General features: G+C 43.8%; 2 protein-coding genes and 1 long non-coding RNA gene across 3 annotated transcripts in view; 1 reads left to right on the top strand and 2 right to left on the bottom strand.

Moving 5' to 3' along the window:
- The window catches only part of LOC112494550 (E3 ubiquitin-protein ligase MARCH2), a 9,315-nt gene extending 2,462 nt beyond the window's left edge, over positions 1 to 6,853 (bottom strand). The window contains exons 1-5 of the mRNA XM_025086381.1: positions 6,573 to 6,853; positions 4,923 to 5,136; positions 2,129 to 2,254; positions 1,785 to 1,906; positions 1,229 to 1,356 (exon numbers count right to left, since the gene is read on the bottom strand). Coding sequence (XP_024942149.1) covers positions 1,229 to 1,356; positions 1,785 to 1,906; positions 2,129 to 2,254; positions 4,923 to 5,136; positions 6,573 to 6,591 — 609 coding nt within the window. The 5' untranslated portion in view covers positions 6,592 to 6,853. The remainder of the gene's footprint in view (positions 1 to 1,228; positions 1,357 to 1,784; positions 1,907 to 2,128; positions 2,255 to 4,922; positions 5,137 to 6,572) is intronic.
- LOC107269145 (zwei Ig domain protein zig-8) overlaps positions 1 to 14,852 on the top strand; it is a 164,430-nt gene that overhangs the window by 68,738 nt on the left and 80,840 nt on the right. The gene's annotated exons all lie outside the window — the stretch shown is intronic.
- On the bottom strand, positions 10,765 to 12,688 carry LOC112494551. The gene is made up of 4 exons (XR_003060081.1): positions 12,545 to 12,688; positions 12,252 to 12,386; positions 11,641 to 12,003; positions 10,765 to 11,414 (listed from the first exon to the last, which is right to left on the bottom strand). It is a non-coding gene; the product is annotated as an uncharacterized LOC112494551 (long non-coding RNA).

Genomic DNA, 14,852 nt, shown 5'->3' with positions numbered 1-14,852 from the left:
TTTTTTTTTTTTTCCCCTTTTTTTTTTTTTTGTTTTTTTTTTTTTTTTTTTTTTTTTTCGGAATTTTGAAAAGTCTGCAAAAATCTTTTAAAAATATTGATCCGAAATTGGATCCGATGATTTTGGCTTTGTAAGGTTGTTTATTTTGTATGACGTTACCATTTCATTAACGTGTTTTATCTTATCGATTTATGCGACGGGAAATTGGTATGAAAAATTTCAAGGAAGTTTGTCGAAGTTTGGCTCAATCCACGGGTGCCACGTATTTCCACAAAGAACGTTTGGACGGAGTGTGGCTTCGTGCCGGCTCCTTCGCTCCTCGACAAACACGGAATTTCAGTGGGTCCGATAAAGAAGTGCGCAGCTTTCGGCACGGAGTATTTGTCGACTCTTACTTTTCCATTTTGTTCCTTCTTCCTTTTGCTTTTTTTTTTTACTTTTCTTTTTCCTACTGTTTAGTCTCTCTCTTATTCCAGCAATGTATATATATATATAGGCAGATGCCGCTACGCCTGGCGGCTGCCGAGTGAAATTGGAACGTAGCAATTGGCGATTGCACAGCCTCAACTGGCATTATCGGGGATAGTCGGGCGGAGGGGCGGGAATAAATTTAAGATCAAATATTGAGCTACTTTATTTCTTCGGTTACAATCCCCATCCTTTAACTGCGGATGCTGTAATGGCGAACGGGTTCTCATGGAAAAGTCACTTTCGCGAAATTGCGATTCCGCACGAACGTTACTTTCCATTGTCTCGATACGTAAATTGGCTTATCGCGTGAATTTATCTTGAATTTATGATAAATCAATTACCAGCATTTAGTAAGGCTGGAATATTCGTATGTATTGAATATTCCAAAAAAATACTTAACGTTCGTTCTCTACGGTCAATTGCTCCATACCGTCCCTATCGAAGCCTGAAGCTTTTTGTACGAATACAAGGATTTAAGTCGAGAGCTTTTTTTCATACATATCCCCGAGAAGAAAAATAGTGATTCTATTGAAAATTTCTTGTTTTCGTGACTATTAAAATTTTTTTTTCAAAATTACGTTATTACTCGTTTGATACGCTGCCGCTCGGTTATTCGCATACACGAACGATAAGCACAAATAGCGCTTATCAGGATTTTGCCAGGTGCTCCTGGATAATTTTGTTATTGGTATCAACAGCGACGGCAAGACCGGTTGGCCGAAAGTTAACCGCGACACGAAAACAGTAAAGTATTTACCTTTATCAGCAGGTACACCGTCGTGACGTAACCCAGCACTACGATCATAAGAACAAATGATATAGCACCCTTGGTCCAGAGTTTTGAAATTCCAATTTTTTCTCCCTCGATGACGAAATACCTCATGCCTGCAACAATACTTTGCACAGTAAGTATTTCCCGAGGGACATGCATACTATGAACCACCTACGCGTTGACAATACGAAAAAAAAGACTAATTACTTGTAAACCGAATAAAACAGAAAACGTAATGATTCGAGGTAATATCGATAAACGTGAAAACGCATTGAAAACTGAATATAGGAATTTTACCCGTACACCTATTGTCTCCATTAGAAACAATAGGCACGGTTGGCTATAGCAGACAACAATATACCAAATTCAGGTTGACACTTGAATTTTGAAATTTTTTCTCAATTCAATGTCGTACGACTGTTTCCCAGTGAATTTTCATGAATCCCGTGATAGGATAAAAAAACGGATTTGACTGTAGTTAAAAAAAAAAAAGGTCAAACTTTATCAATCCCACGTATGGACAAATCGAAAGGATACTCACCCAAAAGGCACACAGCAATCAGTCCCATAATGACAATCGTGAGCAAAGTGAAAATAAGAAGATCAGACTGCATGTGCCTGCGATTCCTTGGATGTCGAATCCAGACCCTCAAAGCTTCGGACCTGAACAAATGCGAGTTCGCGTAATGGACTTTCTCGCAGGGCGAGTGCATGTACCGGGAGGTTAAAAAAAATGAATGGCAAAGTTCCACGGCCGAAGCGCCCATAGGAGCGTCCGTCGCACTAGGCGGGATCCTTGAAAATTTCGTCCGCTAGAGTCTCAAAGCTTAAGGCCGTTATAGGCGGGTAAAAAAGGAAGCGCGCGCATTCGCTCGTTTAACTTACCATCGATAACGTGGAGTCTTAACGGCATTGAAGTGGTAACAGCAGAGCTCGCAATAACTCCGACAGGATTGGTTTAGCCAGCGTTCCAGGCACGACAAGTGGACGTAAGCCAGGCTGCCTTTGCACCTAGAAATTGCAGTTATGCAGGTCGATGCGCCAACTGTCGAAGCAGATCAACGTAGTTGCGAATCCGGTGCGGGGTAGCCGGGGCAATGCAGTCGATAATTGCGTGGGGGCTTTAAGTCTATTCGGCATTAGCGACGTAAGCCTGGCTCTTAGAGCTGCCTAGGGATTTTTGGTAAACAGTCTCCCCGTATCCATTACCAATAGTCGCCACCCGGTAGGAAGAGTCTCCGTGCATATCGCGAACTTTGCGTAAAGAGGAATGTCCGTCAAAGCATACCATAGGATACGCTTGTCGGGTATGGAAATTCCACGTGCTCTCCGGGCCCTCTACTCGGAAGCTCCTTGACTCGTGTCCTGATAATCCAACCTAACCTGAACCTCCTTTACATTCCTTACATTCTTTTACCTCGTAGGTAGGCGTCAAGGGGAGTTCTCACAGGTACCTCCGCGACGCTCGAAACGAGGACGTATTGGGATATCAGGAATATAGCGGGTGATGAGGAAAAGTCGATTTCTCGTGAATCTCATTTATACTTTGTACACGTATTTTATGGGTTCATCCGTCTCTCGGGGTCGTTCGTTATTCCGACGTTCGTAATGCATTTAAAACGTACGGGGGAGGTTTGTTTTAACGTGGCCTGGCTGTTGAAGTTACTTTTGGATCGAGACGCCCTGGATATGGGTTGGCCTCGATGCGATTACGGTAACTCGGCAAGGAGCGTGAGAAATCATTTTGAAAATCCATTCTGGCCGCGCGCGCCTATGCCCGGAGAAAATTAGCGAGGGCAAATTCGTTTTTAAGTTTTTACTTCGGCTGCGTCGCCCGCGAGGAAGTGGACGCTGAATTTTCGGCCGGCGCCTTTCCCTTCGGAACTTCCTAATTGAATCGTCGAATCCTATAGGCGCCGAGACGTTACGCGCCCAAGTACTGTAACGGGTGGCCATCGTGTCTCGAAGTTGATTTAACGAGAAAGTATCTTGGCCTTTCCTTCAAGCGGCAACGAGTTTGCTCATTTTCCTTCTTGCGCGTGGACCGGCGTCGGAATAGCAAATCATCTCTAACCTAACCTTCCTGACCTCGAAGCTCATGCACCAGCGAAACTCTTGACTCGTTCAAGAAATTTCCTCGAGCCATATGGCATTTTCTTTGGACGAAGAAAAAAAGCCCCTGGGTCACGTGAGTGACGTTGATTAAAAATTTTTTTTTTAATTTTGCAAAATTTTCGAAAGAGACCGCAGGCGAAGGGTCATCGAAATGCAAAAAGAAGGTCGAGCTTTTGACTCGCGTTCCAAGTGGGGCGCGATAGATGCTGGAGCAAGTGGCAGCGAGGGGAACTGCAGAAAGTAGGAGAAAGGAGAAAGTGGATTGGAGCTTTGAAATTTTCGAGGTCGTGTTACACGAGTGCCGATGTTCCATTTTAATGCGGTTTTTATATGACGGATCGTAATTAAAATCGGTACGGGGCGACGCCTCCTCTTAATTCAGTTAGCGCCCGCAACGCGGCGCTGGTGCAGCCGTCGCAGTCGCTGCTGCCATTTGCAACGTCAACCTGTAATCCTGGACTTGGCTCGAAGACGAACGGTGGAAAAAGGAATAATGGACGCTGATTGAAAGAGAAAAGCTCGCAAACGAGACACGTGGAAAAGTTACTTTCCGGCTTGATTACTCTGCAGCGGAGAACTCGGCCGGGTCAAGTTCCTTTTCATCGGACGCGGAGTACCGTATTTAATTCTTAGCCGTATACATAGTATAACCTAACCTGATTTTAGCAGAGCGCGTTTCTACGCGGCCGTACTATACTTATGCCATTCGGAGTATCCTCTACGACGTATCTTCCTTATCGTCCTGAAGTCAGTCCTCGGTGCGACGTACTTTCTCGCTCCGTAGCAACTGCACGGGGCACTCGTTACGCAACACTTTTTTCATTCTCAATGCACCGACCGAACACGTGCAGCTTTCTTGACGGGTAAAATTGAAGTTTTCCTCCGGACGCCTAACGCGAGGAGATGCAACGTTTGGGTAACTAGTTACGGCTACTAGTTGGCTTAACGATACGACACGCAAGGCGTATTTTCTTTATTATGGTCGAGAAGTACCTGAGGGTACTGAAGTTAGCTAGACTAGACGTCACGCTCGATTCGGCTGGCCTCGTCGACTTTCGTGCGTCCCCCGGCCTCCCTTGAATAAATTACCGTGACGCTAAGAGACAAACTACATTGCACTCTGAGCTACTATCAAAGCTACGCTCCGGAACGAAGTGTTCCATAATACTTAATACCAACTGCTACTTTAACCGGGGAATATCCGATAGGGCATTAATTCACCGGATCTTTTAATCCCTGGCAGGGTACGACGACTTCTTGGTTTTATTAATAAAAATTTTCATACCTCCCATCTGCGATCAATAACGAGAGTCTCTTCGTTTGGTATGCGAAATACGAGTGGCGGAATTTTTAAGCGTTATCGCCCCAACGCCGGGACTGTCTTATGCAATTTTAATTGAAGAAAAAAAAAAAAAAAAAAAATCAATTTGAATTTTAAACGCCAAATTCACCGTACGTAGATAAGCACGAAGGTTTTTTTTCGAAATTGATTTTTTTTTTTTTTTTTTTTTTTTTTTTTTTTTTTTTTTTTTTTAATGACATTCTTACCCGCTCGAGTATTTACCTACAAGGGGATATCAGTGGCTCCTTGCTGGTATTCGTGTGGCAAATACGACAGACGCAGGAACCAACCGACAGCAGGCTGGAACCCAGCTGTCGTTCTTGGCCGAATTCGGAAACCGTCTGTGCGTCCTCTTCGTTTACACAGCACGTGGTAGCCTCGGGAAGTAGCACTGCTCCTGGCAACGTGGCGACGACGCGTAAGCGGCTGCTCTTGGCTGTAACAATTTTGGCAACTCGTGATTTCGCGAAACCCTCGTGCTCCTGGTGTGTAGCTTGCGGAAGCTTTGCGAAAGCATGAAACGTCGATTGTTTGCGATAGGTGGGCAAACGATTCCTCGATAGGAAATTTCGTTCGTCCGTCCGATAAACGACAAGTGGAATTGCTGGGACAGCAGGCGATGCTCTTCGGGTCCGTTGCTTTTCTTACGTCATCTCAAGTAAATTGATTTAACGTTTCGCCTCAGAGATGTTTTCCGGTGTTGACACTATCGTGGATTCTCGATAGATAACGGCCGTTCTTTTATTTTCAACCCGTCCCCGGACCTTATCTAAACGATCCCAGCATCTTCCGGCGTGGAGGGCTCTTTTATGTCTTTCTGCTTTTGAATTCGCCTGACACTATATCAATTTTTTTTTTTTCTTTTTTTTTTTTCGTCCCCCTTACGTCACAAGTTCTCTTATCACGTACGAATGTTGGGTCCCGGCTTATCAGAGAGTATCTTCGGTATAGCAATTGGTAAGCAGCTTATCCCAGATTTACCTCTGCTGCTTACGTAAGAGCCAAGTGCTTGCTTAACGAAATTTCGAATTTGCCTTGTAAATCTGCGGCTTCCGATGTTATAAGGAATCGCGATACTCGTCTTTGTTGATTTGGCAAATATTGCGCGAACGCCAGTTGTAAATATTAAACAATGCCGGGAATATTGATTGTTAAATTTTCATTTTTACCTAAAACAACTTTTTTTTTTCTCATATCGTAACTATCGATACTTCCGATAAGAGATGAGAAGTGTCGTAATGCTAGAAGGATTATTCCCTTTAGCGTCGCACGTAAACGCGTCTACTGTTGGCGTAAATGGTGATAACCGTACTTCCCGTTAAAACGGGTCACCCGGTAGATTGAATCTGTAGAAAAATGTTACTGTCGTAATTTGTCGACGGGCTGTACATAACTCCGGAACGCGCCACGAGCACACACGTTAGACGATACCTTGGACATTATCTCTGGCCCTATCGAAAGTTAGGATACTCGAAATTTATAAGACATCCCAGTCGATATCTCAAGCTGATACGAAGATATATGGTGTTTGGTACGTATACGTGGCGAATGATAAATTTACGCGATACGTTGAAAACAGCCCTTAACTTACGACCACGCGATAGATATGGATCTGGTAAATTTGCACCTGTAACGGTGAAAACTGGGAAAAATTTTCATGTACTTTTCGGCCTACCCGTTATAACATGCATTTCGACGTCTGACGTCGCCCTCGGTCGTAAGTCAGTCGCCGGTACGACAAAATACAAGACTGACGTGTGGATTCGATAAGGTTTCTACGTAATGAAAATTCATCTTGACAAATATCGTCAAAGCTTTCAGGCCGCGTCACACGACGCGTTTGGTGCTATTTTTAAACACTAAAAACGTTACCTGTTCCGGTAGCCGACATTCCCTTGGAAATAACCTTCTTACGGCTGTAGACAAGCGCCGGGCATCGGCCGCAGGAAGGCGACGCGGAACGTAAGCCGAGAAGGAAAATAAACGATCGAATTCACAAGAACTCGGTGCTGCGATACTTTTTTCGAAAAAACAAAAAAAATTTTCTCCCTGATTGCAACCCGGCGCTTTTGGTCGGAACGAAATATCACCGATGGAAAGAAGCATCACCGACGAAACCGGCGAAAGTGACATACCGGCTGACGATTCGTCTCCGCTGCTCGTACGAATCGGCGACGTTCGATCGTCTTTTTTTTTTTGGTAACAAATGCCGAAAAAAAAAAAATTCGACCCTGCGCCACATACGGGTAGTCCGTTCGCGTTGCTCGTTCGAAATTTGATGAACTCGACGGGTAAATTATTTTTTCAAAATATCCAGGAATTGCCAAATGCCCGAGTGATTCTGAGTCAATCGCGATAATCGATAGGATTTTATGCCGATCCACTATTTGCCTGCTTAAAATTGATTTAATTTTTGTTTACCCATTCTTATATTTTTTTTCTCTCCTTTTCCCATCATCCAGCCTCTTCGGTATCTATGTTCGATAACGTTCGTCCGATCGCGGCCTGTTTGCACAAATTATCCACTCGCCAATCGAATATCGAATCCCCCTTTATTTCGCGTGCGGCGAGCTTACGCGTGTTCCCGATAGCCGAGCGGCAGGATACGAAAATTCAATTGGCTTTTCAAAACAAGCATAGCACGGATAGTCCAGCGATTACCCTATAGAAACCCTGGAGAGCTATACGAGTCAAGTGGAGAAAATCCGATTGGCGGATTACGAAGATTAATTCAGTGCAGACGTTGAGTTGCGACTGAACGATTAAATTAAATCTTTAAATTATCGGGCCTTGGTAACTCATAGCTTTTCCCGGGCTATATCATCTTTCCTACCTTACGTGACCCGACTGCCTGTAGCCGCAATGAACTCCGTGCTCCCCGTGTACTCGTGTAAAATCTATGCACGTCGTGAAGCTCCGCGAGGATAACGACCATCGCTGTATTTATTCACGATTCAGTGTCGCCGTATACCTTAGGGGTATAAAAATATAAAACCGATATTAAAATTATTATCGAATTACAATTTCACCCGTTATACAGCTACTCGACACTGTATATGAATTTAACCTATATCGATTAGGCAGGCCCACTGATTTTTGGTAAATAATATAAAATCGTACCAATTTCAATGTACGGGGCTATCACGTCGTGTATTTAATTGTTTTTTGGGGTATTTTTAATGAAAAGGCATTCAACGTTAACACACGAAGCAACAAAGGATTTTGAAAGCTAGCAAAGTTTCTTCCTCCTTTCATTGTCGAGTTTCGTGCGGTCTGACGTGCTTCTCACGCCAGCAGATATGGCAGATTAAAGTTTGCAGTCGCCTAGACGCCGACCAATTCTCCCAGGGAATTTCATGTCTTTTCAGTCTCCGCTGTACGTAACGTCAATGGTACAAAGGTTATTTCACGGAGCTGTCAACCCTTGCTGTTGTGTTTTTTTTTTGTCACGTGATTTTTCGATCGACGGTCACAGGGCGGCTCCAGCTACCGATTCGGATGACGTTGTCGCCTACCGATTCCCTTCGAGTCGCCAGCCTCTTCGGAAGCTGCGCTCTCGGGTTCATTGGTACAGTTGGGTCAATGCTCTCGGAAGGTTTTTTATTGGTGATACTGGCACCCCGCTGGATATGGGCATAGGGCGATTTATCTGGTTGCCCGGCAGAGCAGAGGACCCGACGGAGATGTCTCCATGGACCAGCAGAGGTCCGGGTGAGATATCGGCACCCCGCTGGAGATGGGCAAAGGGCTGTAGAGGAGGTGTAGTTTTGGTACGGTTAAGGGTAGGGGAGGAATCCCTGACCTGGGTCAAGGATTTGGTGCCCGGCTGTCAGTAGATGCCCTGCGGCCTAGATGTAGAAGCTGCCCTGGAGGATCTCCAGGAGTTACGTACCGATTCGCTAAGGAAACGCTCTCGATTTGGTTTAAAGGGACGACTCGAGGGAATGGATAAGATTTATCGGCCATAAGGATCTCGACCAATCAGAATGATTAGTTCCCGAATTGACTGTTGTCAAAGTCAGTCTGTCTCGGGACACCGATCGGGCTGCCTCGAGCTCCCGGGCTGTTTATATTTTTCCTAGCCGCGCTTCCTATACGATATAGGAAGATATAGGAAGTTGCTCTCGCAGTATCCAGAAAATCCTATAGATTTTCTGCGTGTCTTTCGGAGGTGCAGTGCTGCTGTGCTACAGTGCAGTGACCCCTGGATGCAATTCCCGGCCTTAGCGGATCAACTGAACCAGCTTCGGTGAGGACACCCGGTATATTAATTGGTGGAGGAATTTCGATTTTGCACCTCCGGTACGTTCTGTTACCGTTCTCGATCGATCCCTCTCTGTTTCCGGCGGTATTTACCAGCCGCTCTTTCCGAGCCTCTCCACCTCGACCCAGCAGTTGCGTCTGCGGATTTTACGCGACTCCAAAGATCGACAGGATACGTTAATCTGCCGTCTATTCCGATTGGTTCCGTCAGAACTCTCGTTTTGCCGGAGTCGAGACTGTCCCACCTCAACTCCCGGGTCAGACCGGCTCCTCAACTCCCGGCGAAAAAAGAATTGGCTGCCAGCCGTCTGGTATGCGGACGAAGGGATGCTGCATGGACCGAAGGGTGGACGCCCGAAAGTGACGTAGGTTAGTTCTCGGATTTTCGTTATTGGTTTCAAATTGAGAAAATACGTCACAGTACGTATTTTCTTTAGCCGGGGAAGACTTGGAATTTTCGTTTAACATTTTATCGCAATTCCTCGAACTCAAGTACAGATACAGCTGGTACATTACGATACGCGTGGAATTTAGAGATCAATTTCCGTGTACGTGAAAAGCTACGTTTCTAGTGATTTTAATAATTTATTGCCGTCACGGTCGCAGACTAGAGCAATGAAATAGGATTTTCTATGGAATTGCATGTGGATGCTGGATTGCGTGCCCGATGCTACTATGTATGTAGTTAATGCAGAAAAATTGTGAAAAATCGAAAAAGGTCTCGTTGAGTTTCCCCGATGTAAGCAGTTTAACCATATGATGCAACTCCTCGAAAACTTTTCTCCGTAATGCATCAAACGGCTGGATCAAAGGGTATAACTTATTTGAATATCATACGAGCATTATTCTTTACTGGAACTTACAAAAGAATATTTCATTTCTTTATATCCGAGCATTCGAGGGAATTGCACGCGATATTATTTACCAGTCCGGAATTAGGTCGGACAGAAATTCGCCTAAGTGATTAAAAAATTTCTTCATTAAATCGTATCGAGTGCTGTCCTCGTATCGCATTCAAAATAAAAAGCGTCCGTTTGTATAATGCTATTCAAATAGAGCGTAACGGAGACGGTAATTGGCACGAACTCTGGTTACTGGGCGTCCTAGTCGTTAATGGAATTGCGATATATGGCGAGTGAAATTGGGTCGGACGGGAGTAAAGGTTGCCGTATGAAAATATGCCGTTTCTTGGAATTGCCGTGTATCTTGGATTCTATTGAGTCAATATCGGTACGAAACGGGAGGCAGGGTACGTAAACGGGGGCAGCCAGTGTCTTCGATAGTAAAATCCAAACCGAGGCGACTTATAGAATCGAGGATATGTGTAGCCGCGCGGGAACCGTGCAATTTCACGCCCAGCCAGTGTACCCCGAGGGTTTTGGCTGTCGTGTTTAGTGGCAATAAATTTCCAGACCTTACCTTGAGATACATATACGTTTGTCTGTAGTCGCGAGCGACCATGGCAGAGCTACACAAATTTTCCCTGGCTGCGCTGGGCTACACACTTGGCTCCTCGAATGGTGCACATATTTTCCTAATCTCACTAATCTGCACTGTTGCAATTCCCTTCGGGATATATGATACGTGCGTTTACGTATGCATGACTTTATTTGTGCACGAATAGTGCACCTGGTCGTTTTATTGAATAATTTAAAAAAAAAAAAAGAGTAGTGAATATGAAAAATTTTTTTTATAGAAAAAATATTTAAAAAAATAGATGCATCGTACCTACAAATTTTTGTAAGTATGCGATAAAAGGAAGGGCGGGATATATTTTTTTTTCTTCAAAGGTACACGCGTAGTCGATTATTCGCATTCCTCGTTCTCTCAAACAAATCGAAGGGTGTATCCCGTTTCAAGGTATTCGACAGTATTTTTTTTCTGTGGTGTTTTCTGTCCTGACACACGTCGATGGGGTGACGCAACGGAACTCGATTACACGAATAATCGATAGATTCCTTTGGCGCGTCGAAACCATTCGATTTCATTTCTTGCGTAATTCTTCGAAATTCCTCGAGGCTCGTTAAATAATTATTTTTCACTGTCCGGACGTCAGTCGACGAATCGATGTCTGCTCGATGCTCGTGACTTTTAACTGTTTTGCGTTACGCAGCCTTTTTTTTTTCCTTTTCTTTTTTTCTAGCCCACTTTTGAACTTCACGGTGACTTGGAATTGATTGGGGTCGTAAATACCGAAATTCGCTAAACCTTATTTATTTGGCAGGGCGCTCGTAACCGATATCAGGTGAGCAGCAGTTTCCGGTTGGGAGAAATTGGAAAATAAAAAACTTTCCCTTACTATCCGGTCGCTTTCTGCGCTCTGAAAGTCATCCGGTGTTGAAGTTTTCCGGTGTTGAAGCAATTCTTCGATTTTACGACGTGTCCTTGTAATATCCGGTAGACCACGGTGGAATCGTTCAGGCAATTTTTCATTAAATCTCGTTAGTATATCTGTGTGTGTGTGTATATATATGTATCTACCATACGTAAGTAAATATCCATATACGAAAAATTTTTTTTTTTTATATTCCTAACTTCACTAATCTGTCATACGTGACGTCAAGTCTCATGCCGTTGATAGTTGAAAAATTTTTTTAAATCGAGTTATCTACCCAGTGCTTCATAAATCGTGATTAATCAGTGATACAAAAAAATACCTGTACTACTTTATACTTACTACAGAAACGGCAGAAAGAATCTGTATACGTGGTTGTCTTCCGGTCAAGAAGACTGGAAAAATGCGCAAGGAGACGCGAACGAACGACGTAGGTCGCGCAGTCGAATTTGGTAATTTTTTCCCCCTCTTCCTTACTCAAGCTGGTACTTTTTTTTTTTTGTCACTACCAGGAAGGACTTCACCGACCTTCACTGGTAATAAGTATCCGGGGTGCGAGAACCCTTCGCTAATTGGATTGTTCACTTTTTGTTTTCTTGTTCTACATTCTTTTTCTTCTTTTCTCTCTCTCTCTCTCTCTCCCCTCCCATAAAAGCCCTCTACCACTCGTCGCTCCATACTCCTAGCCAGATAGGTTGGCAGCCGCTAGGTAAAAAAGGGGTAGGTAGGTCGCCTTATGGGTACGTAGCTACGTAGCTACGTAGCTACGTAGCTACGTACGTAGGCAGCTCTAGGTAGGCAGGCAAATACACCGCAGCGGCTGACTGTAACTAGTTAATTACAAGGCAGACAGGCATTGAGCTTGCTCGGGGTACGAGGTAGGCTCGTCGACCTGGGATAATCGCAGGCGCGAACGCACCGAACCGCGTAATAAGGAGGATACTTGGCCGTACCTAATCTCTGGCGTGTAACTCGAAAATTTTACTTCCAGCAAGATTGCATTTTTACGCGAATTTTCAAAATCACCAAAAACGTCTTCTTGGCAATGTCAGATACTCGCGTGGGACGCACCTGCAGCTTGGTGTTACCTATCGTGAAGTAAGGTTAGGTTATAGGGATGCAGTTAGATCAGTTGGGTATAATTAAATTTTGTAAAAAAAATTTTGTTTCTTTTTTGAATTTCTCAACCCTTGGGACAATTTTCCTTTTTCTTCCTGTTTATATGTTACCGAAGAATTTAGCTTACCAAGATACACTCCAGTTCCGTAGTATATCACGTCGGGTCGTTCGGCATTCCCGTCTGACGGGAATGTGTTAATTGAACGGTGTAACGAAAGGATGTCGAGAATTTTGAAAATGTCGATCGATGTCGCGCTTTTCGCAAGCACGACGTTTCCGCAAAGAGAACGAACGTCATTTATTTGTCTGTTTCGTACGACACGTGGGATCATTTTGAAGGTTCGCGGGAAAGCCGTCAGATGGCGCCGGTCTACGTGTTATCGCTAATACACTGTTTAATTTAATTTCACTCGATTCAATGAAGTCTCTCAGTGTTACAGTAGGCGTCTCGATAGAGGCTGATTAATAATACATCGACGTATCGAGCAATCGATACTTTCGAACTGAAGATACGAATTTCAATTTACATCCGATAAGGAAACAAGATCGAACGTATCGAACTGGGTTGGGAAAAAGTACAGGTACATTTCTTTTTTCGCAATATTTATACGAAACATCCCTATTGATATGCTGAACGTGGTTGACCTGGTATTCAACAGTCATGATGTTACGGGGTAACAATTTTATTAACGATATTTCAAAGAGCGAGTCAATTTTAAAGGAATTTTTTTTTTTTCGATCGATAAAGAAAATATCGGTATATTTAATTTAATCGTTAGACCTTAGAACGTCGTGTTAAAGGATTTGAAAGTTGTTTGTGAATCGTGTCGGATTCGCGGTTTTGATCCGTTAAATGCATTTTAATTGTATCTGTCGTTTTTCACTCGCAAATTAGAAAATCGCTGAGGCGTTCGAATCGTTTAGCAATTACCGGGCTATCCTACGGCGCATAGGAGTGAACTTCCTGCTGGAAGTGTTCGAGTAGAAATTCTAATTGCACGACGTATCGAAACGACGTCCCCTTAGAACGTGGATTTCGCACTGTGAACTTCACCTGGAAAGTTCGCAGGCTGTGCGCGTAAGGTTGACTTGACGCGCGGTAAAGGAGGCGGGACCAGCCGACTTGTGAGACCCGTTGACGCATAATTGAAGAAATAACAATTATTATTCTTGAAAGCTGTACCTCCCGTGAGTCTGCTTTCGGTTGGCTAGTGGAAATGTAAATTTTACGAATTTCACAAAACGACTTTGACTCTCGACCAAGGAGAGTCAGGGTAATTGGTAAGAAAATCAAGGAAAATCTTTTTCCATCCGAGTCGCGAGTTACTGTAAGTTTTTTTTTTTCCCGTTAAGGCGATACCGGCGCCGCACGACGAAAATTCAGTAACAGCGTGGAATTTGAAAAAAAAAAAAATACAGTTCAACAGGGAAACTTCTGTTGGATCAACTGACATTAAAAAAAAAAAGGAATCACAGTGAATCTTTGTTCCGTATGAAATACGTCATCCTGTTATTCGCAAAGTCTTAACCGCAGGTTCGATGCAAATTTTCATACTTTTCCCTGATTAACGAAATTTTTTTTTTCAGAATCCCTCATTTTTCGATTTCAGGTAAAAAAATTTTTTAAATTTTCGAAATACAAAAAATTGCCCAATATAATTTTAGCTCGATGAAAACGCACGCGACACAATTTCACGGGTCTTTTTTTTCAAAAACCCATGCAAATTTATCCAAAGCAGACAAAATATCTCGTATGCCACTCGAAGTTTGACTATGTTAATTCGGCCTTCGAATTTCTGTCTGTAAAAATATTCTCGCCGAAACGCCTCTCGATCCTTAACGTTTTGAAGTTTGATCGTTTGGCGCACGTGCTGGCCGGCGCCGGGCGCAGAGCGAAGAACTACGTGATCTCGTAGGAAGCAGAAGCGAGATATGTATGTAGGCCGGCAGTTAACATAGAAACTACGGGCATCCACTGAGAGGACCTTAATCTAAACTAATCCCTCTGTAATCCCCACGTTGAGCCTTCTATATACGAGGAGACAAGTTCATTTACCCTAACGTTTCATTTAACCGTGTTAATCTGCGCGGAGGGCCGGCGGGGAGGGGCGAGGGACAAGGAAAAGGGTTACAAGGGAGCACGCAATAGTAACAGGACGCCAGGGAGAGTGACCCCTACAAATTTTCGTCTTGGCCAATAAAATTCACGTAGGTCAATATAAATCAGACGATTCCGATCGGCCGTGACTTTATGCCTCGAACCTAACAGGCATATTTACGCACGGGAATGGCATCAGACCGGGGACATTTGTAATTTAACGTGAAAATTGAAAGCCGAGCTTAAGCCGCGTTTCGATATTTCGAAACGATGAAAAATTTGCGATGGGTAAATTGGCGCGTTGACGTGCGAAAAAATTCTTTGGTACTGGCGGTTA

Source organism: Cephus cinctus, unplaced genomic scaffold (genome assembly GCF_000341935.2).
Source record: "Cephus cinctus unplaced genomic scaffold, Ccin1 Ccin1_scaffold0607, whole genome shotgun sequence".
NCBI lineage: Eukaryota > Metazoa > Arthropoda > Insecta > Hymenoptera > Cephidae > Cephus > Cephus cinctus.
This window is presented reverse-complemented; position numbering and strand designations above follow the sequence as displayed.